Genomic DNA, 26,335 nt, shown 5'->3' with positions numbered 1-26,335 from the left:
TCAAAAGGTGCTAGATTTTGGCCACGAGGCAAGAACTGGGTGCACATTCTCTTCCAATTCTTCCTTTGCAACCACAGCTTATGCGCCCGATGTCATATGACACGAGGCAGATGGAAATGTGGCTGTGGTTGGCCCCCAAAGGTGTGACAGCCCTAATTAGGCCCACGTGCCATAGGTCACCACTGATCAACTTATACACGGACTTACAAGGAAGAATCCATTTGTTGAAACAACAATTTGATTGTCCACGCTATTTCAATTACCACCTAAGTTGCTAAGCTGTGGAGCCAAGTACCTTTTTGATGTCCATGTCATCCAAATGGTTCTGAACAAACTGTACTGTGGCATTGAAATCAGCTTGGTTGAACTCGTAAGGAATGTTCCATCCCAGAGGTCCAAATTTCCTCCTTTCCTGGACCGTGGAGTGTAGGAAGGCTACAGCATACAGCATCGGTTTCCACTGAACCATGTTGCTGATATCCAACAGATCCTGGCTCACACCTGTTACAAAGACACTTATAGATAATATCCATAACACCAGAGGAGTGGCTATGTTAGTCTCGTGTAGCAACATACCATGAAGAGTCATGTGGCAACTTAAAGATGAACACATTTATTATGGAATAATGAACTCAAACCCACTTTGTCAAATGCATGGATCTTAACTGGCACACACATAAAGGAGAAGGTTGTATTATGGGAGTTGAATGGCAATTTGATGCAAAAATGACGCATGGTAAGCTTACAAAAATGTTAAATAGGCACACCTTTCATAGTAGCAGATGGGTGATAATTTGCTCAGCATTACTGAGATAAATTGAGAGTTTTTATAGTGCCTTATAAGAGGACCATATTATAGCAAGGTACTCGCATTTTGTTTTCTAGAGCTACGTTTGTTAGTCTTATTCCATTTCTTCAAATACTTCCATATGACAATCACTTGTACAAAAATAATATACACCACTGTGTTTTTTAAGGACCCAGGCTGAACATTTAAATATCTGCACAGAGTATAATTCCTTGTAGGAACTGATCACTCAAGATGCCCCTATTAAAAGCTACTGGGGGGTGGAATGCTAGAGATACTTGGGCATAACTGAAGGGGAGAGAGGAAAGCAAGTCACTCACCTCCATAGGTTCTCTTCAGACCAGCTTTGAGTCCTTGGGGAGGCTCATTGGTGAATTTTATAGACATCTGTAGAAGGGTGATGGGGAAATGCTTGTGGACCTCCGTAGTCATCCACAGACGGAAGGCCTCATGAACATTTTCTGTTTCAACAATCGTGTCCATCAACTCATCCATAAAGTCAAGACCCAGGTGACAATTCTGCAAAAGTGCCCATCCACCCTAAGAAAGGGAAATAATAGAAGAAACTTGATTTTGGAATATTCATTTTGGAAGTCAACACAATCCAAACCAATTTCGCGATTGTTTTCTGCTGGTGATATATGCCTGCAATGCTGTCCTAATTCTTTTCAGTGCCAGTGTGCATCCTTTTCTTCCTCTCCGTCTTCATACAGATGTAGACCAGGCCCAACCAAGCTCAGCCTCGAACCTCCTTCTCCCCAATCTGGGTGGATGTTCAAACTCTTACCGTGTAGATTCTGTTCTTGGAAGAATATACTGTTCAATTAGAGGCAATTAGATTTATTTGGGGGACGAGGAGTTAATTTGAACAAAAGGCATGTAGGTGAACAACCAGCTGACTATTCAACCTAATGTGTGCATCACACAAATGTATGTCTCTACAAACAACAGTAGAAATAGCAACAAGTTTATAGTCTTGGTCAGGCATAGGCAAACTCGGCCCTCCAGATGTTTTGGGACTACAACTCCCATCATCCCTAGCTAACAGGACCAGTGGTCAGGGATGATGGGAATTGTAGTCTCAAAACATCTGGAGGGCCAAGTTTGTCTATGCCTGGTCTTGGTTTTTCCTGTTGAAATTCCTCTCTCCTGCCAAAGCTGGCAATTCCATTGTCGCTGGTGAGGGTAACTCATGCGAATATATCTAGCCTTAGACTGAAAAGAACAATTGGTCTTACCTGAAGAGCAGATTTGATAGGTTGCTGATGACATGAATGGATTGGGTATGATCCTGTCACGTGATGAGATTATGCCCAACCCATTTAGGGCATCAGCAACCTACTCAATCTAGACATTATAGCAAGTGCATGAGTGCCAACCTGGCCATTCAACCTCTACTTTAAAAACTCCAAAGAAGGAGAGTCCACCACTCTCTGAGGGAGTCTGTTCCACTGTCAAAGAGCTTACCTTCAGAAAGTTCTTCTTGATATTTGGTTGGACAAAGGTTCTGCACCCTTGCATTACTGTGAGCACGTGAATGAAAGCAGCAACCCCGCACTATTTCCCATTCTCCCACTTGTAATGTGCATTTGTCACTTCCTTCTCCCACTTCATAGGGGAGTAGGGAAACTCACAACATGATAACGCCATGCCTCCCAATGTAGGCTACCATTCTAACTAGGAAGTAAGCCACTCGAACACAATGGGACTCAATTCTGAGGAATCTCGCACAGCATTGTGTCTCAAGTTTACTAGACGTTACCAGGAGAAGGTGGTGTGAAGCTGTTTCTGTTGGTGGTGCAATGTCTCTGTAACCATAGCTCTGGCCTTTGTGTGTTCCCAATTACAAATAATCCTATTTTGGCCCTCTAGGAAGAAATGTAGGGACCAATTCTGCATGGATCAGCAGCCGATTATCCCTTGCCTAACCAATGTTGATGACCGATAAAGTCCTGGGGAAATTCAAAGATTGATTGATCTGCACTAAAAGAAAGTAGAGAATGTGTCTCACGTGCGCCATAGTTTGCTGCAGAAGTTTGCGGGCATGAACCTCCTGCCCTTGGCCCATGGACACATAGCGTGTCTCAATCTTCAGCCTTTTCCCCAGAGCAATGATGAAATCGGTGGGATCGGAGCCCATGGAAAGGAAGCAGATGAGAGGAGTGCGAGGATCGGATTCTTCCCAAGTCTTCTCCAAATCTAAGATGATCCCTTCTGCATATTTCTCCCCCATGGTATCCATAATGTACTTCCTAGCCTAGTGGAAAAGAAAAGGAGATGTGCAACAGTTTTCCCACACTGGTTTCCATACCAAGTTTTCAGTTCTTATGAGACATCAAACCGTGGATACTATATATCAAGAAACACAGGTTCCCATCTTCATGTCTTCCTGGTAACACAAATGCAGGGTATTGGTGGGTGGGCATTTTTGGAGCATCAGCAGGTGAGAGAGGTGCTTTGGGAATGGGAAAGAGTCCTACTGTTTTGGACTGCAGGAGCTTTGGCATATAAGCATCTCTTCACTTATAATGCTCACTTTAGAACTGCTTTGAGCCCCCACCTGTTGGCATTCTATTCCCATCCTAGTCAAAAGCCTACCTGAGCTATCGTCCTATCAGGACACCAAGACCTTATGAGGAGGAGGCGTCTGAAGCAGTCCAAAGCTTGGTCATAGCCACTGGGAACAAGTTCTTCTTCTGGTTTCTCCTTATCAAACCAGATTTTCCACTGTTTTTCTGTTCGTGAGATCTATTAAGCACAAATAAAGGGATATGTTTATTAAATAGCATACTGTAGATAGCAAGATTATTATTATTTTAGTTTCAGATATCTTAATGGGGGACTAGGGTGTCCATTTCTAGAAAACGTCCATGGCAACATCTCAGCTTGACTACTGTAATGCACTTTGTGCATTACCACTCTTGAAGACAGCTCAGAAGCTTCACGACAGTATGGCTTTTGTCTTAGGCAAGCTTCATGAGCATATTGTATCAATGCTGCAAGAGCTTCATAGGGTACCAGTTACTTTTTTTGAGCCTAAATTTAAGGAGCTGTGTAACCTTGGACTTTACAGCCAGGGATACAGCCAGATATGGTCTTCTTCCATATATTCATCCCTGGGCTTTGGGATCTGTAAAAGTTTTTATGGTTGCCACCACCATGGAAGATGAGACTGGTCTCTATTTGCAAGAGGACCTTTTCAGTAGCGGCCCCACGATTTTGGAATTCCCTTCTTTCGAAAATGGTCCACCGGAAACAAAATCTGCTTCCAAAACATCTGTTCAGCATGGAGATTTAGGCCTTCCAACATGATTGTCTTAACACCTGCCAGTCAGATGGAAAATACATTTTGAGGCAGGCTTGGACTTCATTTTTCTAGGCTCACATCAGCAGTTCCTCTGAAGTGTAAAAGGTATGTGACATTGAAATATCTACAGAATCCTTCAAGGGAATGAAACGTGTCACATTGCTTAATCCTTGCCCCCTGTCAATCACCTACTTGGTCAAGAACGTCTGAAAATTGTCTCAGTTTACTGAGCTCCACCAAGTTCAGCCAAGTCATATCCAGGATCCATTTAGCCGGTTTAGGTGGACAAGCTTTCAGATCCAAAGAAGCACCACCTGAAAAAAGACGTTACAACAAAAACCAGTTGAAAAGAGCTGCTAAATATATAAAGTCAGATATTTAAAGTTCTATTCATGGTGGATGGGCTGTGACTGTGCTGCCCACTTCTCATGGCACAATTGCCCCACCTGTACCTCATGTGTTGGACTTTGCGTAGAGGCTTATACCAGTGCAGGGCATACTGGCATTCTCCATATCCCCTACTGCAGAGATGGGGGCCCTGTAGTCCTCCAGATGTTGCCAGACTACAACTCCCATGACATCCATTCCTAGCACAGGCTGAAGCTGATGGGAGTTGCAGTCTAACGAAATCTGGAGAGCAACAGGTTGCCTGCCCCGTTGCATGCAGAATTGGAACATCTGCACCGGGTTGAAACACAATAAGTGGCACATTTCATGCAGTAGCTCTGACCTTTAATCAGGGTCAAGAACTCCTCGTGCTTCACTTTTCCCCGCTGTAAGTCAATCTTCAAGGTGAGGAGCAATGTGAACAGGAACTTGTGCTCCTCGTAAAGCCCTCGTGCAGCGTACTTATATACTTCATAGGTCATATGCTCAATGATATTTGCTATTCTCTTGCTCGTAATGGGGCTCTTGACAGACCTGTTCAAAAGAAAGTGGTGAAAGGAGAGAATGAAAGCGTAATCTAGTGCTGTTGGTGAGGTTTTAGAAAGCTTTTTCTTCTGAAAAGAAAGCGTTTTCAAAGCTGCGCTTCATAAGACCAAACTTGTGCAGAAACAGACAGTCACAGTGGCCAAATCGACATACGTATACAGTCACCATGATCCAACAGAGCTCTTACTACGCTAGACCTAGTAAGGGAGCTAAGCTTACTACTTACAATGACCATGTGAGTGACTCTATGGTCTAAACCACTGAGCCTCTTGGGCTTGCCGATCAGAAGGCCAGCGGTTCGAATCCCCGTGACAGGGTGAGCTCCCATTGCTCTGTTTCATCTTCTGCCAACCTAGCAGTTCGAAAGCACACCAGTGCAAGTAGATAAATAGCTACTGCTGTGGCAGGAAGATAAACAGCATTTCTGTGTGCTCTGGTTTCCGTCACAGTGTTCCGTTGCGCCATAAGCGGTTTCGTCATGCTGGCCACATGACCCAGAAAGCTGTCTGTGGACAAACGCCGGCTCCCTTGGCCTGAAAGCAAGATGAGCACCGCAACCCCATAGTCGCCTTTGACTGGACTTAACCGTCCAGGGGTCCTTTACCTTTTTTTACCTTTGGACCTAGTAAGGGAGCTAAGCTACTTTATCAATAGATGGAAGGGCACAGTATTTCAGCTTCATATACTGAACTCTATTATCTTTATCCTCTGTCCTGCCTGATTTTTGTTAAAGACAAATTGGCAAAGGTGAGAAGCTTGTGAAGACAGAGGTCTATCTAACAAAGTCACCCCACTGTGCCACCGACTGCTACTGACCCATTGGTTCCTTCCAATGCAGTTGGAAACACATGCCTTGAAGGAAGAAGAAGAAGAAGAAGAAGAAGAAGAAGAAGAAGAAGAAGAAGAAGAAGAAGAAGTAGTTTGGATTTGATATCCCACTTTATCACTACCTGAAGGAGTCTCAAAGCAGCTAACATTCTCCTTTCCCTTCCTCCCCCCACAACAAACACTCTGTGAGGTGAGTGGGGCTGAGAGACTTCAAAGAAGTGGGACTAGCCCAAGGTCACCCAGCAGCTGCATGTGGAGGAGCGGAGACGTGAGCCCCGTTCACCAGATTACAGGACTACTGCTCTTAACCACTACACCACACTGGTAAACTCAAGGGCCGGCAACAGGCTCATCACACACATTACTGTGTGTCTGCCTGCTGATCATATGGACAAATAAGCAAAGGGCAAGCACTTATTTTGCCCTTTATAGACAAATTGCTTCTGGTTAACCAGGGTCCCCTAATCTCTGTGGACGGCATATTATTCATTTGCCTCTGAAGTGATTTCCCCATCTTAAACAACGAAAGCTCAAGCCCTTGAACGCAGCTTTATGCTTCCAATGTCAGTACACAGCTTAAGAGGATTTTTGTTTTACGAGTAGGATTTCTGTTTCCTTCCATTACATTGCTCACTATCTCTCCCAAGCTCCCGATAGTCTGGAGACAAACATCGGGAGAAGGCTCCAGCCCTTGAGGGGGATAGAGCAGGGAAGCTTAGCAGACGCAATCAGGAATTTACTTAAACCGAGAAATTGTGTGGAAATCAATACAAAAAGGATTGTACTATGTGCTTCTGCATTATAATGACAGCATTAGGTTACTTTGCCCATTCAATGGCAAATGCAAACACAGGGGAAATAGTCATCAAGTGGAACCAAAGACTCTAGATTTTCTGACAGTTAAGACAAATGATAGTGCTATTATGGATCACAGTTTGTGCACTACTTTCCCTATCCTGCTGTCATTTCTGGTCAAATGGATTTGCTAGGCTTTTGTGCAATGTCCACAACATGCCAAACCTGTTTGACAAATGAAAACAGTGGAGCAAAGTGAATGAAGGATGCTGGCTTCCTTGCATTACTTCCGACTCCTTGAAAACACCTGATTATATACTGCCCATCTGATTATATACTGTTATGAGAATTTTAAGGTCTCAAATACAGAATAAATATTCATAAATGCACACATATCTAAATATATGAACCGTGCATCTGAAATAGTATGGGAGAGCAATCCTGAAGCCAGTCTGACTCTCCCGATGACGTCAAATATTCCTCTGCTGTAAGGGAGGCAAATGGGGGAAAGCCTTCCCATTGGCTCCCTGGAAAAGACCCTGATGTTGGGAAAGATGGAGGGCACAAGGAGAAGGGGACGACAGAGGATAAGATGGTTGGACAGTGTTCTCAAAGCATGAGTCTGACCAAACTGCGGGAGGCAGTGGAAGACAGGAGTGCCTGGCATGCTCTGGTCCATGGGGTCACGAAGAGTCGGACACGACTAAACGACTAAACAACAAAGGTGAGCCTGTGACATGGACTCAGGAACTGAAGTATTAACCATCACAAAAGAATGGCCAGACTGCCCAGATAATGTAATCAGTTACCATTATCAGGTATGCTGGCAGGCAGGATTTCTGCCCCCTTCTGTGATGTTTGTATGATGTTTTGGGGGGGGGGTGATCTTGGGCTACAGGGTGGAGCATTTCAAAAGTCTATATAAGGGCTTGTGCACCATTGTTCAGAGTTTTCCTCCCTCCTGCGAGTGGGGACCCTGTTACAACAGTTCCTTTAATAAAGACCACGCTTACTAGCCGCTTTGCTTCTCAATATACTCTGGTTGGCCTGTTTTCTCCTACCAATAGGAAACCCACTTAAGGACTCTATACAGGCTCCGGAATACCCCATAAGGGGAAGGGAGCAGTTTTTCTTATAACAATACCAATCCTCAGAAAGGGAAAAATCTCACTTGTCATAGTTACCTAGCAAGGGAAAGGTCAAACAGGCCCAAGAACTGTCGGAGTGAAGTCTGATACATGACATTAACCATACTCATCTCGGTTATCAGGAAATAGAGAATGCTGCCTCTTGTTGCAACTGGAGAAAAGAAAAGTTGGATATGATCAAAATACAGGATGCAAAACAAAAGCTGATGGTCTTCTGGTGGACAAATAATAACAAGTTGTTCGTGGTTAACAAAGGGCTCATCAAGACTTCCTTTTGCACTGCATTTTCCAGGCACAAGTCCAGGCCTTAAAGCTCTGTTGATGAATTTTATTATTATTTTTCCCCCAGCACTTTCCCCAGTAAAAAAACCATATTTTACTGCTGTTTGCTCCAATTCAGAGGTAAAACGTGGGTCTTCCCAGGCAAAGCACTGGGACAAAAAAAGGGGGGGGGGGAGAACAATTGGATATGGGTCACAAAAGGAAGTCTGAACGAGGCCTGATAGAACATTGTTTTCAAAAAATAAACCCCACTGCCTGTATACTGCAAATAGAAAAAGTCCAGACCTCTTTCTTTCTGTCTTAATGCTTTGCAGCAAGCCACACATCCACATATTTTAAAACTGCAGAGTGTGCTCCAGATTTCTGTTTTTCTGTTCTACATGTGAAATTCCACTAATAAACCAATTCAAGAAGTTGCGGAAAAGCAATGCATCGCAACGACGGCATGAACCCCAGGATTCTGGGAGTTCCAGCCACTGGATTTTTGAAGTGCGCACTCCCATATCTATTTTTGATCAGGGCACTACAGGGTTTGGGTACCCGTTTCAGGTTGCAGCACATCTGAAGGGGCCACCCCAGCAGGAGAAGGTAGAGGCAGGGCCAGAATCCTTGCAGAAATATCTTAGGCTCCGGCGATCAGCAATAAGATTGGCAGCCTGATCCATTCCAGAATCAATTTACAGTTCAGATCCTTTTCCGAATCTCCAATGGGCATTCAACAAAATAATCCAGTTTCTATACATTATTTCCAGTGTGGATTAAGCCAAGAGCATCTATCACAGATACAGATCTCCCCCCAGTGGCTTTTCAACAAAGAGCACCAGAGATGTAACACAGTAATAACGCTTTGCTGAATCTACACTGTTCTGAACAGACTTCCTTGTTGTTTTTATAACTAAGTGCTTTTCTTACCTTTATAACTGTACATTATGGCAATCTGCCTGGGACCATTTGGTGATGGGTAAGTTAAAAAAAATCTCATAAATAAAATAAAGTAAAACAACATAAAATAAAATACACCATTGGATAAATCTTATAATGAACTTCGTACATGAGACTATATGTAATATGTATATGTAACAAAGACGTAGAACATTTTTGGCCTGGCAGCCAGCCTTGTGAGACATGGACCACTTATAAACGCCATCTCCAACTCCTCGAAAGATTTCATCAACGGCGTCTCCAGAAATTTTTACACATCACTTGGGAAGAATAATGACTAATGCCAGTGTATTGGAAGAAGCAAAGATCACCAGCGTTGAAGCAATGATTCTTCAACATCAACTTCATTGGACTGGTCATGTTGTGCAGATGCCTGATTATCGTCTTCCAAAGCAACTACTCTATTCCAAACTTTAAAATGGAAAGTGTAATGATGGTGGTCAAAAAAAAAAAAAAGGTTTAAAGACTCTCTCAAGGCAAATATAAAAAAATGTAGGATAAACACCGACAATTGGGAACACTGGCCTGCGAGCGCTCCAATTGGAGAACAGCCTTTACCAAAGGGGTCATGGGTTTTAAAGACTTTCAAACTCAGGATGAAAGGGAGAAACGTGCTAAGAGGAAGACACTCTTGGCAAACCCTCATTGTGATCAACTCCTGTCCTGAAACCTATGTCCCCACTGTGGAAGGATGTGTGGATCCAGAATTGGCCACTTACAGACTCATTGTTAAGAGACAATCTTACTCGGCTATGAGTGATCGCCAAAGAAGAAGATGATATCTCCCTACTTCTGCAGACAGTTGGGTGGTGCAGGCCACTGCCAAAATGTTTTTGCACAGCATTTTCCAAGTACCCAACACCAGCTAGTTGACAGGCACTTGGGTACAGCAACAGGAGGGGCTTTGACAGCCCTGTGCCTAGGACTTCAACCCTGCTTTCTTCTGGGATCAGCTGTGCATGATTGAATTCCCTGTGGGGAAATATAAACACTGAGGCAACATTGATGTTCATAGACGCAGAGAAGGCCTTTGACAACATTTCTTGGACTTTTATGAAGAAAAATTTAGAAAAGATGGGAGTCGGTCAACGATTTTTAAATGGCATTAATGCCATATATACTGAACAGAGAGCAAAAATTATAATAAATAGTGTGATATCGGAGGAAATTAGAATTGAGAAAGGAACGAGACAAGGGTGCCCTATCTCCCCTTTATTGTTTATTACGGTTCTGGAGGTCCTGCTGAATACGATTAGAACAGAGAAACAGATAAAAGGAATAAGGGTGGGAGAGAAAGAATACAAGTTAAGAGCCTATGCAGATGACCTGGTGTTATCCCTACAAGAACCAGAAAGCAGTGTTCCCAAAGCTTTGGAGATAATTGAATCATTTGGTCGTGTAGCAGGCTTTAAGTTAAACAAAGCCAAAACTAAAGTATTAAAAAAAAAAATTGAATCCATTGCAAATACAGAAATTGAAGAACTCTACAGGACTTCATTTCGTTAAAAAAGTAAAATACCTAGGAGTTAATATAACTCCGAAAAATCTCAACCTGTTCAAGGACAATTACGAAAAACTATGGGACGAGATAAAGAAAGATTTTGAGATATGGTCTAGATTGAAGCTTTCTTTGATGGGCAGAATTGCTGCGGTAAAGATGAATGTGTTACCAAAGATGTTATTTTTGTTCCAAGCGATACCAATTATAGACAAGTTAGACTGTTTTAGAAGATGGCAAAAGGATATGTCGAAATTTATCTGGCAGGGAAAGAAACCCAGAATAAAATTTAAAATATTAACAGACTCTAAGGAGAGGGGAGGTTTTGTCCTGCCAGATCTAAGAATTTACTTTGAAGCAGCAGTCTTTTGCTGGTTGAAAGAATGGTTTAAGTTAGACAACACAGATGTTTTAGACTTGGAGGGACATGATAATGTGTTCGGATGGCATGCTTATCTTTGGTACGATAAGGTAAAAGCCCACAAAGCATTTAAGAATCACATTGTTAGGAAAGCCTTGTTTCAGGTTTGGATGCGGAATAAAGATCTGTTGGAGAAAAAGACTCCTAGGTGGATATCTCCAGTAGAGGCGAAAGCCTATAAAAGGCCAAATATGTCTGCAAGGTGGCCGAAATATGCTGATATACTGCAACAGGAAGGTCAAACTTTTAGGCTTAAAAGTTATGAACAAATGAAGGAGGAAGTTACCGACTGGTTGCAGTATCATCAAATAAATGAAACATTTAGGCAGGACAAGAAAGTTGGCTTTCAAATAGAGAAATCAAAGTTGGAGACAGAACTAATTGAACCGAACTCTAAAAACCTTTCCAGGATGTACAATTTGTTGCTAGAGTGGCATACGAAAGATGAAATGGTAAAATCAGTTATGATAGATTGGGCAAAAGATGTTGGACATAACATAATGATGGAAGACTGGGAAAAACTGTGGAAAGAAGGTATCAAATTTACAGCATGTAATGTTTTAAGAGAGAATATTATGAAAATGATATACAGATGGTATTTAACACCAGTTAAGTTAGCTAAGATGTATCATTGATTAAGTAATGTTTGTTGGAAATGTAAAAAAGTGGAAGGTACCTTTTATCATATGTGGTGGACATGCCCAAAGGTAAAGTCTTTCTGGGAGTTAATTTATAATGAACTTAAAAAAGTGATGAAAGTTACTTTCAGTAAGAAACCAGAGGCCTTCCTGTTGGGCATGACCAATCATGAGATACCCAGGCAAGATAGAGTGTTTTTTATGTATGCCACAACAGCTGCTAGAATTTTGATCGCAAAAAACTGGAAAGGTGAAGAGCTCCCGACAGTAGAAGAATGGCAGATGAAGTTAATGGACTATATGGAACTCGCTGAGCTGACTGTGAAGCTCCGAGACCAGAGGGAGGAGAAGGTGCAAGAAGATTGGAAGAAATTTAAAGAATACTTAAAAAACCGTGAAAAATTAGATATTTGAAGCAGAATCAGTAAATATAAATGGCTTTAGTTATAAGATGTTAGATTAAAATAGTAAACTAGAAGTAATGTTGATGAAAGATGCATGTTGTTAAATGTTGTGATAAGTAATAAGTAATATGAAGTAAGTTAGTTATTTGAAACTGCAATAAGAATAATGATGATTGATGGAAATTAGTTACAAAGTTACTAAAGTAAATTAGAACTGGACGCAGTTGAGAGAACGGGGGAAGTCCCCCAGTTAAGATTCAAACTAGATTTAAACTTTAAGCAATAAGTATTTGAGTGTTCGTGTTTTGGTATGTATAAGTTTTTATTATTTTCTATTTTTTATTTTTTATAGTTAGTGTGTTGTTGTATTTGATGTGTTTCTATTGTGTTTTTATGTTGTATTTGTGATTTGTTAAATGTGAAAACCAATAAAATTCTTTAAAAATAAAAAAATAAAAAAAAGAATTCCCTGTGGGGAACTGGGTCATGCAGCTGATCCATTAAGGATGAACTCACTGCCCCTTAGCTGATGGGTATTGACTTCAACCATGCTCCCTGCAGGGTTCAGCTGTGTGACCAAGTTCCCCACAAGGACCTCTGTCATGCAACTGATCCACGCATGTCATCAGGTGTGGGGCAGGTGGGTGTGGTTTGAGGGAAACGGCCTTATGGGCCAAACTGGGTCCCATGCCAGGCTACAACTTGCTCACAGGCTGCAGGGTCCTCACCCCTGCAGTAAGGGTACATACAGATAAAACAAATTGGTTGGGAGTGAAGAGGAGAAAACTAGAAGACACATTTTCAAATACGCCACTGGATGATGAAAGCATGTACTGATGAGGATGGAAGGATGCAGCAATGCTATGGCTTGATCGTATGGGCAAAGTGAAGCGGGACCAAGAAAGCATCATTTCCCGAAACCATAGACCTGCTAGACACTATTTTCAAAGACTAACACATCTCTGTACTAGCTATATAATCTACTCCATGTTTCCATACGCTGACTGTCATCCCTCAGCTCCAATCATGATTCTGATCACTGACTTAAGACAGATGGGTGACCGTCACTAGAGGGTATTCCGCTCACCAGGTCTGTATTCCTCTCGGGCTGAATTAATCTGTACTTCAGTCTCTGCAGAAATTTGCAATTTCTGTGTCACCTCCTCTGCCGTCTTCTTTGTGTTGCTAAGTACAATGATGAGGCTCTCATCTTCCACCAGAGAGCCTTGTGTGCTTGTCAGCCGGTACAGCAAGTTATCTTCCAGTTCTTTCATCTTTCTTTTGTTAGCAGTCACATCTTCCATCAGATCCGTTCTCTCTTTCTCCAGCTCCTGTTAAAGGTCACCACGAAGCCACACATCAGCGAAAGGCATTGTCAGAAGCAGGCTCATTAATGTGTACAATACACAAAGTCAAAAGTATAGGCAGTGCAGTAATGGGTATAACAGGCAATATAACTGGGACCCCAAATGTGGCTCTCCATATATGATTTTTGGACTCCACCTCCCATCAGCCCCAGCCAGCATGGCAAATGGGCAAGGGTTATAGGAGCTGTAGTCTACAATAATGTCTAGATGAGCACAGCTTTCCCCTTCCCCTTTCTACAGGGAAACAGGCATTCCTTGATACCTGATTTTTTTATTTCCATTAGGAACACGCATGAAATCCAGACTCCGAAGAAAACCCGAGTGGCCTGCAGAATTCATCCTTGCAAGAATAGAGAGGTCCAGCCCATCAATGTGGCAAAGACCATTTCAAAGCCTCAGACCAAACCAGATCTCACTTCACACTGGAAATTGAAGGGTCCAATTTCACTCCCAGAAATGGAGCCACTTGCAAGTGGAACCGGAGAATCCATCTTGAACTCTCCCGGCATTCCCAGTTCTAGCAGATCTCGAACACTGTGGAATCCATGGCAAATACTTCACTAGGTAGCCAAACTAGATGGTGTGGCAGCTGTCATGTCACAACACCATCGGAAAAATTCTGGAGTTTTCCCAACCACACTGCAAGACTGGTCTTACAAGCAACCTGTTATGCTACATAATATTTATGCTTGGATAAAACACTACAATAGATCCAACTGTTGCACAGACAGGAATGATTAATTTCACATTGTTAGTGCCATCAAAAAGTTAATTTGCATCTAATTCAAAAGTGGGCTTCATTCTGTAGGATGTGACTTGACCATAACGAGCTAAAATATCTTCCTGCATGGAAGACAGACCTATGGCATGTACAATCTGCAGAAACAAAAGGAAATGTAATTGGGGATTGTGAAAGTAATTTATGAGAATTATGAGTTTTCTTTGGACAAGCCGTGATAGGAAATCTGAACATTAAAAATGCAAATACCTTTGAAGCAAAGGATGAAAAGGTAATCCAGAAAGAAATGAGGGAACATTTGCTCATTTCATTTGTTTTAATTAGTTTCCATTTCAAGATGAAAAGGTTGCAGAGGCAAGACGTCTCCAGAATACAAACAGGTATAATTGCAACGTTCTAGCACGTGATCTCATGCCTACAAGGTTTTCTTTTCCTTTTTTCTGGACAACAGCAGTAATTTTCACGTTATATATATATATATATATATATATATATATATATATATATATATATATATGTCATTCTAGTACTATACTCCAAACATCATTGTGCAAGACAATCTCATTTTAATGTAGACATGTTACACACCACTGCGTAACATAACCTGCTAATCGAGACACTTAAAGAAAGTATTAAAACTGGAAGCACAGATGTAGCCCATTACACAAATTTCCAAAACTGATACGCTCTTCAGCAAAGCCTCAATGAAGCACTTTTTAATGAGTTGATTGCCACAAGTCAGCAACAGTTAAAAGCATTAATGGGGGCATGGGGAGGTCAATGCATGCTATCTTATGCCACTATGGTTTGTAGGGCAAGCACAAACCATAGTTTGTCAACTCAGGTGCAATGGTTGCCTGAACCAGGAAGTCACAGAAGAGATGGGAAGACTCAAACCCAACAGCTAAACCATGGTTTGGCCTTTATGTCAGGACCAACAGAATATCTGGTATAAAGCCAGGAAGAAGGCCAGTCCTTTCCTTATACATTGTGATACTGAAAAGCTTGTAAAATACCAACATGGTCATCATTACTCCCTGCTTCTTAGGAAACCTAGTTCTAGGATGAGGCTACCAATGTCCCACTCTGAGGTTTGCGCAGAACTGTGTCCTATAGTGGTTAAACAGGTTTAGGGATGAAGGGTTGGTGTGGCCTTAACCTCTCGTGGTTAATAAAGAAAGATGGGTGAGATTGTGAAAGGGAAATGCTTGTGATGGCCATCCTTCAGACCTTGTCAGGTACAATCCCAGAGTCAAGGCAGCCTTTGGGGCAAGGAATGATCGCTTGGCTGTAGATAGTATGCTTTGAATATGTCTTACACACAGAATGTCCCCAATAAGGTCCCATGGCATCATCAGTTAAAGAAAAGAAGAGGAGGAGGAGGAGGAGGAGGAGTTTGGATTTGATATCCCGCTTTTCACTACCCAAAGGAGTCTCAAAGCGGCTCACATTCTCCTTTCCCTTCCTCCCCCACAACAAACACTCTGTGAGTTGAGTGGGGCTGAGAGACTTGATGTTGGGAAAGATGGAGGGCACAAGGAGAAGGGGACGACAGAGGATGAGATGGCTGGACAGTGTTCTCGAAGCGACTAGCATGAGTTTGGCCAAACTGCGGGAGGCAGTGGAGGATAGGGGTGCCTGGCGTGCTCTGGTCCATGGGGTCACGAAGAGTCGGACACGACTGAACGACTGAACAGCAACAAGCCCAAGGTCACCCAGCAGCTACAGGTGGAGGAGCGGAGACGCGAACCTGGTTCACTAGATTATGAGTCTACAGCTCTTAACCACTACACCACACTGGCCCCTCAGGTTGGAGAGATGGGGAAAGGCCCTCTTCCTGAGACTCTGAAGTGCCACCTGTCAGTCAAAATGGACAATGGGCATGACTCACGCAGATTCATACGTCCAAATGCAATGTAAAAAAGTGTGTGTGTGTGTATATATATATATATATATATATATATATATATATATATATATGCCACAGAAACAGTAGGTGGGAAAGCAGAGGGGATGTATGAGTGAGAAAGCGTTGCTGAACTGTGTTGTTTCTGTTTCTAGTATCTCACTTATTTTACTGGAGTGTTGTTTTGTGTGGCCCCCACTGCATCTCAGGAAGCTGTGAAGCTCATCATTCCAATGTTAGAAAAGGGGGGGGGGAATTACCACAGTAAACAGAAACAAAACTCTGTACAAATGATAGTTCCTGAATTCTCAGAGATTCTTTCTCACTTACCTGTTTTTCTGTTAGTATGACTCTCCCTAGAAGCTGGTCTTCTAGACCCTTCATAGTGACAGTAAAATCGATAATGGAGGTACGAGCACTAATCTCGGGGGTATAGGCTGGATTCGGAAGCTTGGTGGTAATATAAAGTCTGAAGCCGTTCATTACATCCATTTCTTTATCCCCAACTTTTACCTAATTAACAAAGCGATGATGGGAGTAGAAGAGAATTAGAAGCCCCAAAAAAGCTTTATTGTACTCTTTCAAGCATCGGCTTGTTATTTAGGGTGCAACATCTAGCTTCTGTTATTGTTTTACTTTAGTAAAGCAACACTTGGTATTTCAAGCAGTCCCCATGTAAGCAATTGCACATTTGTTAATGCAGCAGACAGCAAGTTTCAGGATTTTTTTTTACTTCCCTCACCTTGTATGTAGAGCCTGTTTTGATGAAGTTTCTTTCCAGTACATTGTCCAAAGCTGGATCCAGTTCTTCGCCAACATCTTCAATTAACAGCGGCCTTCCAAGAGACAGGCTGTCCTCCAAGTGGTTTCTAAAATACTTGTGATTCAGAGAGGTGATCTGAAAAGAGAACCATTCTGACCATCTATTAAGCTGTTTGTTCACAAGGGGGAAAACCAAGTCTCTCCTCTGTCCCATGGTTCCCTTGACTGTGTGAGCTATTTTTTTTTGGTGCTGAGTGGGATCATGCATGGCGGTCTGAAGAAGTGAGCCAATGTTACCCCCTAGTGCATTTCCGAGCACAATTCAAAGCGTTGGTGTTGACCTTTAAAGCCCTAAAAGGCCTCGTCCCAGTATACCTGAAGGAGCATCTTCACCCCCATCGTTCAGCCTGGATACTGAGGTCCAGCACCGGGGGCCCGAAAAAAATACGGGTCGCATTTTCATCGCTGCTGACTAAAATGCCTTTACTAATGAGCAGGAATATAAGCAAAATGGAATCTAGTTTACCTGAAGTTCATTCCTGGTTTCCTTGTTTTTAATCCAGATCTTGCCTTGGGTCTGCGGGTCAATCAGCAAAGGATAACGAGCTGCTTTTGTGACAATTATGCCATTTTGTATCGACAGGTCGTCATTTGGCAGCCCTTGAAGGTTCCATTCACTGACCGTGGGAGCATCTATCAGCATCTCTGTGAGATTCAGATTGTTTCCAAATGGGATTTTCCTGGTTTTCATTTCTTTTTGCCAACCGGTTAACAACAGATTTCGGAACTCTTGGTTAAAAGGACCGGAATAGGACAGAAAGGCTGTGGCAAGCAGCACATCCCCTAAATTAATGTACACAGAGAGATCACATTTGATAAACGCTGAAGGAGCAATATCAAAGCACTGTTGAGCAAATTGCATGTGCTTGCAGTGAATACAAACACAGATATCTCTAAGAAGCGAGAAGCAAAAAACTAACATTTAATGGGCCTCTCTCACTCAATTTATGTGAATATCTGATCATTGTTCATGCAGAACAGAAAGCACATAAGAGGCATTTGTAATGAGAATAAGTATTATGGCCAGTACAGATGTTATATTCTCATTGCAAACATGCTCTCAGAATACAGAAGCAAGAGCAGTTTTAAGTCTAATGTGTTAAGTTAGATCCAGAATTTTCCTGAGCGGAAAAAAGAGGGGAGCCAGTTTTTGCAATTCCCCCTGGAAAGCTGTTCTGAAAGGTTGGAGAACCCTCTGAAATACTAACGTGGGAGGTCTGTGTGTGTGTGTGTGTGTGTGTGTGTGTGTGTGTGTTGCAGTCTCTCAAATTTGCACTTTCTGAAGCAATAGAAGAACCAAAATGCAAACATCTTTAAAAATTCACACATATCTGAATTTTGCAATGCAATTTCCCAACCAATGGTGACAAAAAATACATATGAATGGGGAAAGTGTGTAAACTTTGTACATCAAAGGGACAGGCCAGCAACAAGAATTGGCCCTGATCTTTGTCGGCGACATTGTGCTAGTGGCCAATACAAACAAACAGGTGCAGGAGTTTGCAAGTAAGCTGAGGCAGCACTTTAAACTCAAGGAGTTGGGTCCTGTGAACATGTATCTAGGGGTTCAGATTCACAGAGACCAAGATGGTAGTTTTGTGTTGAACCAGAGCGCAAAGATTGATCAGTTGCTCAGAAAATTCAATATGGCAGACTGTAAAGGTGCAAGAACAGCTAAAACTATGGTGAGAATTAAGTATTAAGGAAATTGGGAGAACATTATAAGATGCAGTTACAGGTAGGTAGCCGTGTTGGTCTGCCATAGTCAAAACAAAATAAAAAATAAAAAATTTCCTTCCAGCAGCATCTTAGAGACCAACTAGGTTTGTTCAGCTCATACCAAGAACAAACTTAGCTGGTCTCTAAGGTGCTACTGGAAGGAATTTTAGTATTTTTTATTTTGTTTTGATTATAAGATGCAGTTGGAAAAAAATAACAATGGAAACCATGGAGAGTGGAGGGAAGCCCGGGGATTCAGAGAATCCTATGTGTATATCAGGCACATCCAACTCCCAAGAGACTGCGATCTACTCCCAGTACAGTGGTACCTCGGGTTACAAACACCTCGGCAACTGACCACGATCTACTGCCAGCATCGGGGTCATCTACCTGTCAATAGCGGTCAACCGGTTGGACATTCCTGGTGTATATGATTATGTGATGGTATTTGTTAAATGCAAAAATGAATTTTTTAAAAATTTCAGAAAAGAGAGAAAAGAAATGACAGTGCATTCGCCTTACCCACAAGCCTCTTTGTTTGCGCAGCAAATTCTTTACTTTGATCAGTCCATCTCTCCTTCTCTCCGGCCAGCCCGCTAATAAGACTAGAGGCCGTCTGCATTTTGTGCCTGCAGCGGTCTGCATCCTCGAGCAATGTCTGCCCAAAGCAAATATATTAGCATGCCTAAGTAGAGGAAACAGCTTGACCCAAATTCCATCTGCAACAGTTCTATGGCGCATGGTGTTTTGTAGATGGTGCACTTCCCATTGATAAAAGCAGCCTATAGTTCGCTCCTATTTATTTATTACATTTATATATCACCTTGATCTTCCTCGGATCTCAAGGTGGGGTACAGGGTTCTCCTCCTCCCCATTTCATTCTCACAGCAACCCTGTGAAGTAGGTTAGGCTAAGAGATAGGGACTGGCCCCAGCGAGCTTCATGGCTGAGTGGGGATTTGAACCCAGCTCTCCCCAGGTCATAGTCCAACACTCTAACCATTTACACCACACTGGCTCTCTCTGCATCGGGATTTACTTCCTGCAGATACTTGGGATGCAGAATTTCATTGCCATTGGAGTTGTAGCAAAAATAAATAAATTTCAGAGTTTCTAGCCACAGTACTTTGAATTCGGACTGCACACAAGGATAGGCGCTTGCCTGGGTGCCCAGATTGTTTTTGTTTGTTTGTTTGTTTAAAGCATTTTTACAGCACTATTCAGTCAAATATGCCCTCAGGAGTGCCTCAGATAAAATCTATAAAAACAAGATGGTATGCCTGCCTGCTGACTGACTATACTAAAAGGCATGGCACAAAAGGGAAAAGGAATGAAGAGGGAAGAGGAAAACAAGCAAATTGAGGCACTCATTCTTAAACTTACAAAGTAGCTCTTGTACTGACCATCTGGAAGATGAGAATGAGGTAAACAGAGCAGGTCTGTGAGCAAAGAACCCTGCTTTTTTGCTTTTTAATATTAGTTTTATCAGATTTTTCAAAGGTTTTAACAAACACACTTTACATACAATACATCATTCACTTACATTTTTTTCTTTCTGACCCCCTGTGATGTTTTTATTCTTATTCTTAATTGCTGCATTGTACTTGTTGCTAAACCCCCTAACTCCATCTTGTTGTTTTTTATCCACAGCTCATATCTCGAATCCTGCCCCCCATTTCATATCACCAGAATACTTTGACAGATCATTCAGAAAAGGCCTCCAGTTTTCCATAAACAGTTCAACACTTTGATTTTTTACAGCCCATTTCACCATTTCAGCATAATCCATGAATTTTACAAATACACCCTGCTTTCTACCAAAAATGTATAGAAACTTATTTATGTATGCTACTACAGCCGCAAGAATGACCGCTCCCCACTTCAAATGGGGGGCACTTTTAGCGTGGCTGCGCGCAGCCCCCCGACCCCACACAATCCCTGGCAAGTCAGACTGACTTCGCCTCCGCAAGCTGAATACCTGGAGGTTCCTGCCTAACCTCAGACAGTTAACCAATCCCAGCTGGGAAGATCTTGCCAGGGGCGTTGGCCAGGTAGGGTTAGGACCGCCCTGCACATACAATAAATGGCGGGACTTGCCTGGGAGTCCACACTACAGCTGCAAGTATGTTACTTGCCCCAAAATGAAAAGAAGCAGAAGTCCCAGCAAAGGAAGAATGGATATGAAAACTTATGGAATATGCAGAAATGGCGAAACTTGCTGGAAGAATAAGAAATCAAGATACCGTATTTTTCGCTCCAGAAGATGCACTTTTTTCTCCTAAAAAGTAAGGGGAAATATCTGTGTCTTATGGAGCGAATGGTGGTCACTGGAGCTGAATTGCCCAGGGGTCAAAAGAGGATCATGCTTTTATTTTACAAAGAGAAAAGGGGGTGTTGAAAGGACCCCGCTCAGCAGCTGATCAGCAAGAGATTGGGAGAGAGATAAGAGTCCCCGGCTCCCTTTCAGCCCCGCTCTCTTGCCCAGGCCTCCATTGTTGAATGTGCTGCAGAGGGAGGTTGTTTGTTTTCCCAGCGACATGTGACTGGCTGATTAGATTATCTGTCTGGAAACTGTAGAAAAGGCTCCCTTTCCTTTAGAAGCTGCAGAAATGTGAGTTGAACCCCATAAAACGGGGCTTTTCCTCTTTGCTTTTCCTCTTTTGCAAGAGGAGCTTTACTTTTCCCCCTTTGCAAAAAAAAGCTGCAAAACTTTTAGCTGATCCTCAAAAAACCAGGGTTTTTCCCTTTGCAAAAAAAATCTGCAAAACTTTTAGCTGATCCTCAAAAAAACAGTGCTTTTCCCTTTGGAAAAAAAGCTGCAAAACTTTTAGCTGATCCTCAAAAAAGGGGGGGCTTTTAGAGGAGGAAAACCAGAAAAATAATTTTTTTTCTTGTTTCCTCCTCTAAAAACGAGGTGCGCCCTATGGTCCGGTGCGCCCTATGGAGCGAAAAATATGGTAACAAACTTTTTATTTTAAAAAAATGGAAATGGTTTATTGAATATTTACCGACAAATTGTAAACAAATAAAAACATTGACAGGATTATTGTAATAACCTGCAGCTTCATAAGAGTATATTTATATATATAAAGAAGATGAATAAATGAGCAAATTAAGTTAATTTGGATATGCAGAAGATATTAAAAATAAATTGAAGTAACCGCAGAAAATAGGGGGAAGGTAGTCAAGTTTTGAAATGTCAAAATGATTGTAAAATTAGTGAAATGTATAAGATTAGTGAAATGTATAAACTTGAAAAGTATAATAAAAAATAAAGGGTTGTCTCTGTGAAACGCCTCCCGGGCAGAGTGACGTACCTGTTTCTCTCTCATCGCCTTCTCATACTCAGCCTGCACAATATCTAGCTCAGTTTGTTTGGCGTCCAACTCGGCTTGAGCTTTTGTGAGATCCAACATGGCGGTGGCCAGACGGTTCTCTTGTACTGCCAGGTTAGCCTAAAAATACACCCATTCACAGAGAACAACTTTTATAAATTGCTAAGCAGGATTGTACCCCTTACCATGTGTGTGTGTGTGTGTGTGTGTGTGTGTGAAAAAGACAAAGCTCTTTTTATTTTAAAAAAGCATAAAACTGACTGCATGTGGTAAGTGTAGCCACTGATAAATGAATGTTGAATGGGGTGGTAAAAAATTTTTGATGCAATATTACAGTATTAATGATCCTGAAAGGCCACACTGTTTTGAAAAGAGTCTGTAAGCAGACCTACACATATAACAGACTGCAGGAGGCAGATTTTTCATTCTTCCCTGTGGAATAAATACAACAAACAACTCCTTACAAATAGAAATGCAGCACATCAGGAAGGCTCCATCCAAACCAGGCACCCCCAAACTCGGCCCTCCAGCTGTTTTGGGACTACAACTCCCATCATCCCTAGCTAACAGGACCAGCGGTCAGGGATGATGGGAGTTGTAGTCCCAAAACTGCTGGAGGGCCGAGTTTGGGGGTGCCTGATCCAAACATTCTCTCTGCTGTGCTAATTTCTACTTTTTGCAAACAGGGTTTGCTTTAAAAAAAAAATGTAGAGGAACATTTTAAAATGTGCAATCCTTCCCAAAGACCAAGAGCACCCTTGAGCCTCGTCCAGAAGCTCCAACTGGTAGAAAATGTTGAGGGGAACAGACTCTCACCAGCACGCAACTCTGGTGCTCAAAAACTTGCCCTACCAGCCCATGTTCAACGTAGTAAGTGGTAATTTGTAGAAACATAATAATTTGGTCCCGGATACGTCAGGAACTGCCCGATCCTTTATATCTCTAATTAATCAATCACTGAGGTCTTGAGGAGAGTCACTGTTTGGTGGTCGCCGTGCCCCAACCCCCAATGGCCCAGATGCACAGCTCATATCCACAAGGAGCTGTGTGCTCATTACTGTGGGCCCAATTCTGCTGAACTCCCTTCCAGTTGAGGTCAGACAGCCCCTCCTTGCCCCCCCCACCCCTTGAACGTCCGGTGCTTACTGATGACCTTTTGTCATCCCAGCAGGCTTTTTAAGTGAATTCTGATTTTACGCTTTAAACTTGCTTTTAACCTCCTTGCATTAGGTCTCCTGTACCCCATTTAGAGACAACTGTGATTAAGAGGTATACAAATTGTTGGGGGCGGGGAGTGTGGCATAGTTCATTCTGCAACCCTAGGACTCACGTACATCTAGCCTAAAAGGAAGGAAGGAAGGAAGGAAGGAAGGAAGGAAGGAAGGAAGGAGTGGCGGAGGAAGAGGAGTGTGGGGGGAGCGCACCACCCCCGGCATTGCGATCCCAGTGGGGTGCCATCGCGGCTGCCCCCTGCCTGCACTGGGTGCCACGCCCCGCAGGCGGTGTGCCACGCCCCTGCGGGTGGCAAGCCATGCCCCCAGGACGCATGCCACGCCCCTGTGGGTGGCACACCATACCCCCGGGAGTGTGCCAGCCCTGCCCCCACCTGCTCTCTGACCCCCGGTGCCGGAGCATGAAGCTCCGCCACAGGAAGGAAGGAAGGAAGGAAGGAAGGAAGGAAGGAGGAAAGAAACTCAGAAGATCAGGACAAATAATCAGCTTCTTGCACTGCATGTCCCAAGACCATATGCACCAGGTGATTTGGTTTCACTCCAGTTTCAGCTTTGCCCCATTTATTTGCACTTACCTTTAAAGGCAGGACTTCCTTGTTGATCGCAAAGAAAGCAGCCATCGCTTTGGTCCACGAGCAAATGCCAGCCACGTTTCCACAAACCCTCCTGGCTGTCTCAATATTGTAGTCTGACATTTCAAAGTAAGGGCTCAAGAGCTCCACCACTTCTTCGTTTATTGTATCTTTTGGAAATTGCTGGAGATATCACGGAAAAGATAGTTTAGCTTCACTGACTCGCCCAAAATGAAATGTACTTTCACCATCCTAAATTAATCTCTATGCGCGCTCACACTAAGAAAGGCAAACAGCAACAGGGATGCAAACCTTAGGTGACTCCCTATTGATTTTAGAACAGTATCTCAAGGGTCATTAAAGGCTATTTTAAAAGCTGCACCAAATATGCCACATTCATCATATCACTATCTTGTGAAACTGTTTTGCTAAATAGGCCCTCCCCCTGTGTACTTTATTTAGATTCTACGTACCGTCAATAACATGGGTAAGCAAACTAAGGGCCAGGAGCCGGAGCCGGCCCAATCACCTTCTAAATCTGGCCCATGGACGGTCCGGGAATCAGCGTGTTTTTACCTGAGTAGTATGTGTGCTTTTATTTAAAATGCATCTCTGGGTTAATTGTGGGGCCTGCCTGGTGTTTTTACCTGGGTAGAATGTGTGCTTTTATTTAAAATGCATCTCTGGGTTATTTTGGGGGCATAGGAATTCATTCATTTTTTCCACAAAAATATAGTCTGCCCCCCCACATGGTCTGAGGGACAGTGGGCTGGCCCTCTGCTGAAAAAGTTTGCTGACCCCTGGTCAATAACATATCCTCCTTAAGGTCATGCGTTTGTAATTGTTAGGGAGGAAAAATCCTGATTTAGCAATCACTAAGTTCATTCATCCTTAAAGAAATCAGCCCTGAGTGCTCACTGGAAGGGCAGATCCTGAAGTTGAGGCTCCAGTACTTTGGCCACCTCATGAGAAGAGAAGACTCCCTGGAAAAGACCCTGATGTTGGGAAAGATGGAGAGCACAAGGAGAAGGGGACGACAGAGGATGAGATGGTTGGACAGTGTTCTCGAAGCGACTGGAATGAGTTTGGCCAAACTGCGTGAGGCAGTGGAGGATAGGGGTGCCTGGCGTGCTCTGGTCCATGGGGTCACGAAGAGTCGGACACGACTGAACGACTGAACAACAACAAAGTTCATCACCTCTTTTAGTGTGATGTAGATGGTGATTTGAATAATCCTATAAATACCTACACACAAGAGTGTTGCTACTTCTAAATCAGTCCTAGGTCCTGTTTTTCTCCTGCCAAACCTCCATTGAATTAGCTCCTTTTTTCCTTAACAAGTCCATGCTGTTCTACAAGAGGGTCTTGTAAACACAGTTTTCCATTTCGGCCAAGTGTCTAATTGGCTTCCTGAATCATCCTAAGGTCTGTTTCCTTTTATTGCACTTTCATTACAATTACTCCTGTTCTGCATTGCGTCTTAAGTTCTTGAATTTTACTCCTTGCTTTGTAATCTGAATTTTACACATTGTTTTATGTCAACACAAGCTACTATTTCGGTGACATTGCTGTCTGCATTAATAAAACCTGGGCTATTTAATTTTCCACATATACGGTCTTCAGGGGAATTCCAGTTTAATAAACTGTGGCCAGTCCTGGAACTGGGGATTGTTTGTTTTCATGAATCTCAATCAGGCCCCTAGTTTTTACAGTATTTCTGTAGGAATTAATTGGGGAGTAAAATCCTCCGGGCATTTGCTGGGAATGCAACAGTCCTTTCACATGAGATAGTGGCATGCTAAAGTGGGCACGTGTGTGCATAAAATTCCATGTTGCTAACACACACACACACACACACACACACACCTCAGTGCTGAGGGATCTCTATGCTTGGAAACAATCAAGAGCTAAAAGTGTTTTTCTGACAGTTCCTTGGCAAGCAGAGCTAGCTGACAGCATAAATCAGCTGATTGGCAGTGAGAGTGAGCCCCTTTGAAATTGTCCATTTGTTGGTGCCCATTTGTGTTCAGTTTGTTTTCAAACAGCATCTACCAATGCACATAGCCCGGCTCAATATAAGCACCAATCAGCTGACAGCAGGCTCCTTTGAAGTTGTTACAACAACATCATGCAACACCGGGCGATTTAGAGATGGGTGGGTCTTTTTTAGCCCCGAAAAGCAGGTAAAAATGCTTTAAATAGATTTGGGAGAAGGTGCTCTGCTGGGGGACAGATGGGAAATTCTTTAGGAGGCTAGATTTGTCTTCCAGTTGCCTCTCCCTTATTATATACAGTGTTTGGGCTTCAAAAATTCTCTTAATATACTTTGTTCTGATGCATCAGGTTCACACGCACAGTCTCTGGTTCTGATCCCATCAAGGCTTTTGACACACCTGCAGGTTCTGTAAGAAGTTCCCTGCTGTCATCAGCTTCAAGGACTCCTGCCAGGAGGGAAAGGTGCAGTTTTTCTCCTGGTCGATTTTGACAGTGTTTACCCTCCTCTGGAACAGCAGCAACACACAATCCATGATGCGCATGATAAGATGAGGTGGCCGACCCAAAGTACGGACAGTGGCAATGTCTGCAGGCTTGATAGTCTGGGGGTATTGAAAACAGCACAGAATTAGGAGGTGCAACAAA

At 42.8% G+C, this 26,335-nt stretch overlaps 1 protein-coding gene across 1 annotated transcript in view; it reads right to left on the bottom strand.

Annotated features, from left to right (window-relative positions):
- The window catches only part of DNAH5 (dynein axonemal heavy chain 5), a 161,754-nt gene that overhangs the window by 15,247 nt on the left and 120,172 nt on the right, over positions 1 to 26,335 (bottom strand). Inside the window, exons 59-73 of the mRNA XM_033154384.1 lie at positions 26,089 to 26,292; positions 23,699 to 23,878; positions 21,874 to 22,011; positions 19,080 to 19,215; positions 17,305 to 17,621; positions 16,759 to 16,914; positions 16,347 to 16,529; positions 13,092 to 13,335; positions 7,856 to 7,970; positions 4,846 to 5,036; positions 4,308 to 4,429; positions 3,407 to 3,556; positions 2,820 to 3,065; positions 1,129 to 1,348; positions 296 to 501 (exon numbers count right to left, since the gene is read on the bottom strand). Coding sequence (XP_033010275.1) covers positions 296 to 501; positions 1,129 to 1,348; positions 2,820 to 3,065; positions 3,407 to 3,556; positions 4,308 to 4,429; positions 4,846 to 5,036; positions 7,856 to 7,970; positions 13,092 to 13,335; positions 16,347 to 16,529; positions 16,759 to 16,914; positions 17,305 to 17,621; positions 19,080 to 19,215; positions 21,874 to 22,011; positions 23,699 to 23,878; positions 26,089 to 26,292 — 2,808 coding nt within the window. The remainder of the gene's footprint in view (positions 1 to 295; positions 502 to 1,128; positions 1,349 to 2,819; positions 3,066 to 3,406; positions 3,557 to 4,307; positions 4,430 to 4,845; positions 5,037 to 7,855; positions 7,971 to 13,091; positions 13,336 to 16,346; positions 16,530 to 16,758; positions 16,915 to 17,304; positions 17,622 to 19,079; positions 19,216 to 21,873; positions 22,012 to 23,698; positions 23,879 to 26,088; positions 26,293 to 26,335) is intronic.

The sequence above is a fragment of the Lacerta agilis genome, chromosome 7, assembly GCF_009819535.1.
Source record: "Lacerta agilis isolate rLacAgi1 chromosome 7, rLacAgi1.pri, whole genome shotgun sequence".
NCBI classification, from domain to species: Eukaryota; Metazoa; Chordata; class Lepidosauria; order Squamata; family Lacertidae; genus Lacerta; species Lacerta agilis.
This window is presented reverse-complemented; position numbering and strand designations above follow the sequence as displayed.